The sequence below is a fragment of the Zalophus californianus genome, chromosome 11 (genome assembly GCF_009762305.2).
Source record: "Zalophus californianus isolate mZalCal1 chromosome 11, mZalCal1.pri.v2, whole genome shotgun sequence".
Classification (NCBI taxonomy): Eukaryota; Metazoa; Chordata; class Mammalia; order Carnivora; family Otariidae; genus Zalophus; species Zalophus californianus.
Window position 1 is genome coordinate 98399903 of NC_045605.1, and position 2078 is coordinate 98401980.

Consider the following 2078-nt stretch of genomic DNA (forward strand, 5'->3'; position numbering starts at 1 on the left):
TGTTGAAGAACAAGAGATGAGTATGAGACAATGTGGCAAGTGCCCTAAGGGCCACTGACCACCTTCTCTGAGATTGGGAGGAGGTCCAACACCATTTTTAGTCTTGAGGAAGCTGAGAAGTTACCAGACAAGTAAAGTAGGAAAAAGTATGGCTTGTGAAAGGATTTTTATATGTCTTTGAGTCTTTTCATATGACCTCAATTAGAACAAATTAGATTTTTCACTGGTAAACATGTCCAGACATTTTAGAGGTAAAATATATAAATCTTGGGGTGTATGTGAATGTGCCACATGTATGGCTATATCATGGATTGGCTCTTCCAAATTGATGCATGGTATTTTTCTTTTCTGATTTTAAATGTTACACATTTTTGTTGTAGAAAATTAAAAAAAGGGGTGCCTGAGTGGCTCAGCTGGTTAAGCCTCTGACTCTTGTTTTCAGCTTAGGTAATGATTTCAGGGTCATGGGAATGAGCCCGCACTGATTGTGGAGTGTGCTTAGGATTCTCTCTTTCCCTCTCTCCCTCTGCCCTGCCCCCCACTTGTGCTATCTCTCTTTCTCTCTCTCTAAAAAAACAAAAACAAAAACAAAACAAAATCAGGAAATTATAAAGAACAAAAAAATACCACCTATATTGTCACTTGTAAGAATATAAAAAATGAAACAGTTGATAGGGTCTTGTGCTTGTTTTTGCCTTCTGTAAAACTAGAAAAAATAAGGCACTCCATGAATATTTATTCATTAGGTAAAGGTGTCATTATTGAGGATGAGTGTGACTTTCTTTTCAGGGAAGTCACTTGTCACCTGAACTGAATTGATGGACAAGATGAATAATGTGACGGAATTCATCCTCCTGGGCTTGACTCAAAATGTGGACCTTCAGAAAGTCTCATTTGTTGTGTTTTTAATTGTCTACTTGATCATCTTGGCAGGCAACTTACTCATCATGATCATCATCAGCATCAACAGGGCCCTGGAAACCCCCATGTACTTCTTCCTGTCTAACTTATCCCTTATAGATGGCTGTTGTTCTTCCTCTATGACCCCTAAAATGCTTGCTGACTCTCTTACTGTGAGAAAAATAATCTCTTTCAGGGGATGTATGACTCAAGTCTTTGCTGAGCATTTTTTTGGTGCTGCTGAGATTATCCTTCTCACAGTGATGGCCTATGACCGCTATGTGGCCATCTGCAAACCCTTGCACTACACAACCATCATGAGTCAACAGGTGTGTAGCCTCCTTATGGGAGTGGTCTGGGCTGGAGCCTTTGTCCATGCAACCATTCAGATCTTCTTCATAATCTGGCTGCCCTTCTGTGGCCCCAATGTCATAGATCATTTCATGTGTGACTTAAACCCTTTGTTGAAACTTGTCTGCATGGACACTCATACGCTTGGTCTCTTTGTTGCTGCCAACAGTGGGTTCATCTGTTTGTTAAACTTCCTCCTTTTGGTGGTCTCCTATGTGGTCATTTTGCACTCCATAAGGACCTATAGCTTGGAGGGGAGGCGTAAAGCCCTCTCTACCTGTGTCTCTCACGTCACTGTGGTCATTTTATTTTTTGTGCCCTGTGTATTTGTGTATCTGCGTCCAATGATCACCTTTTCCATTGATAAAGCCGTGGCTGTGTTTTATACCATGATAACTCCCATGTTAAACCCTTTAATCTACACCTTGAGAAATTCAGAGGTGAAAAATGCCATAAAGAAGCTCTGGATCAAAAGGTAACTTCAGTGGAGAAATAATCACAATAGTGTAAAATGACTTTATCTTTTGAATGGCAAAGAGAAAATAATATAATTTCTATGGTTCAGGGCCAGTGAACACTATATGTAAAAGTATGTTGATGTTGGCATATAAGTCCTCTGAGGAAAGGCCCAGGCAGGAAGTTATTTATCATTTAAAAATATCTCATTTACATTTATTTATTGCCCATTAATTTTCAAACTTTGATTACTTTCAGAATCAATTGGAATTCTTATTAAAATGCACATTTCCAGGATACAGGCTCTAGAGATTCTAATTCAGTGGGACTGTTCCTGGATTGGCATATTTGCATTTTAAACAAATTATGCA

General features: G+C 39.1%; 1 protein-coding gene across 1 annotated transcript; it reads left to right on the plus strand.

The window, feature by feature from the left end:
* The first annotated feature begins 818 nt into the window (after nucleotides 1–818).
* Nucleotides 819–1730, plus strand: LOC113914378 (olfactory receptor 4C12-like). The gene has a single exon (XM_035722905.1). It carries the CDS (start codon nucleotides 819–821, stop codon nucleotides 1728–1730), a length of 912 nt encoding a protein of 303 aa, XP_035578798.1.
* Nucleotides 1731–2078: the final 348 nt, after the last annotated feature.

Coding starts and splice junctions, on each gene's coding strand:
- LOC113914378 (XM_035722905.1), top strand. CDS start 819: ATGGACAAGATGAATAATGTGACGGAATTCATCCTCCTGGGCTTGACT.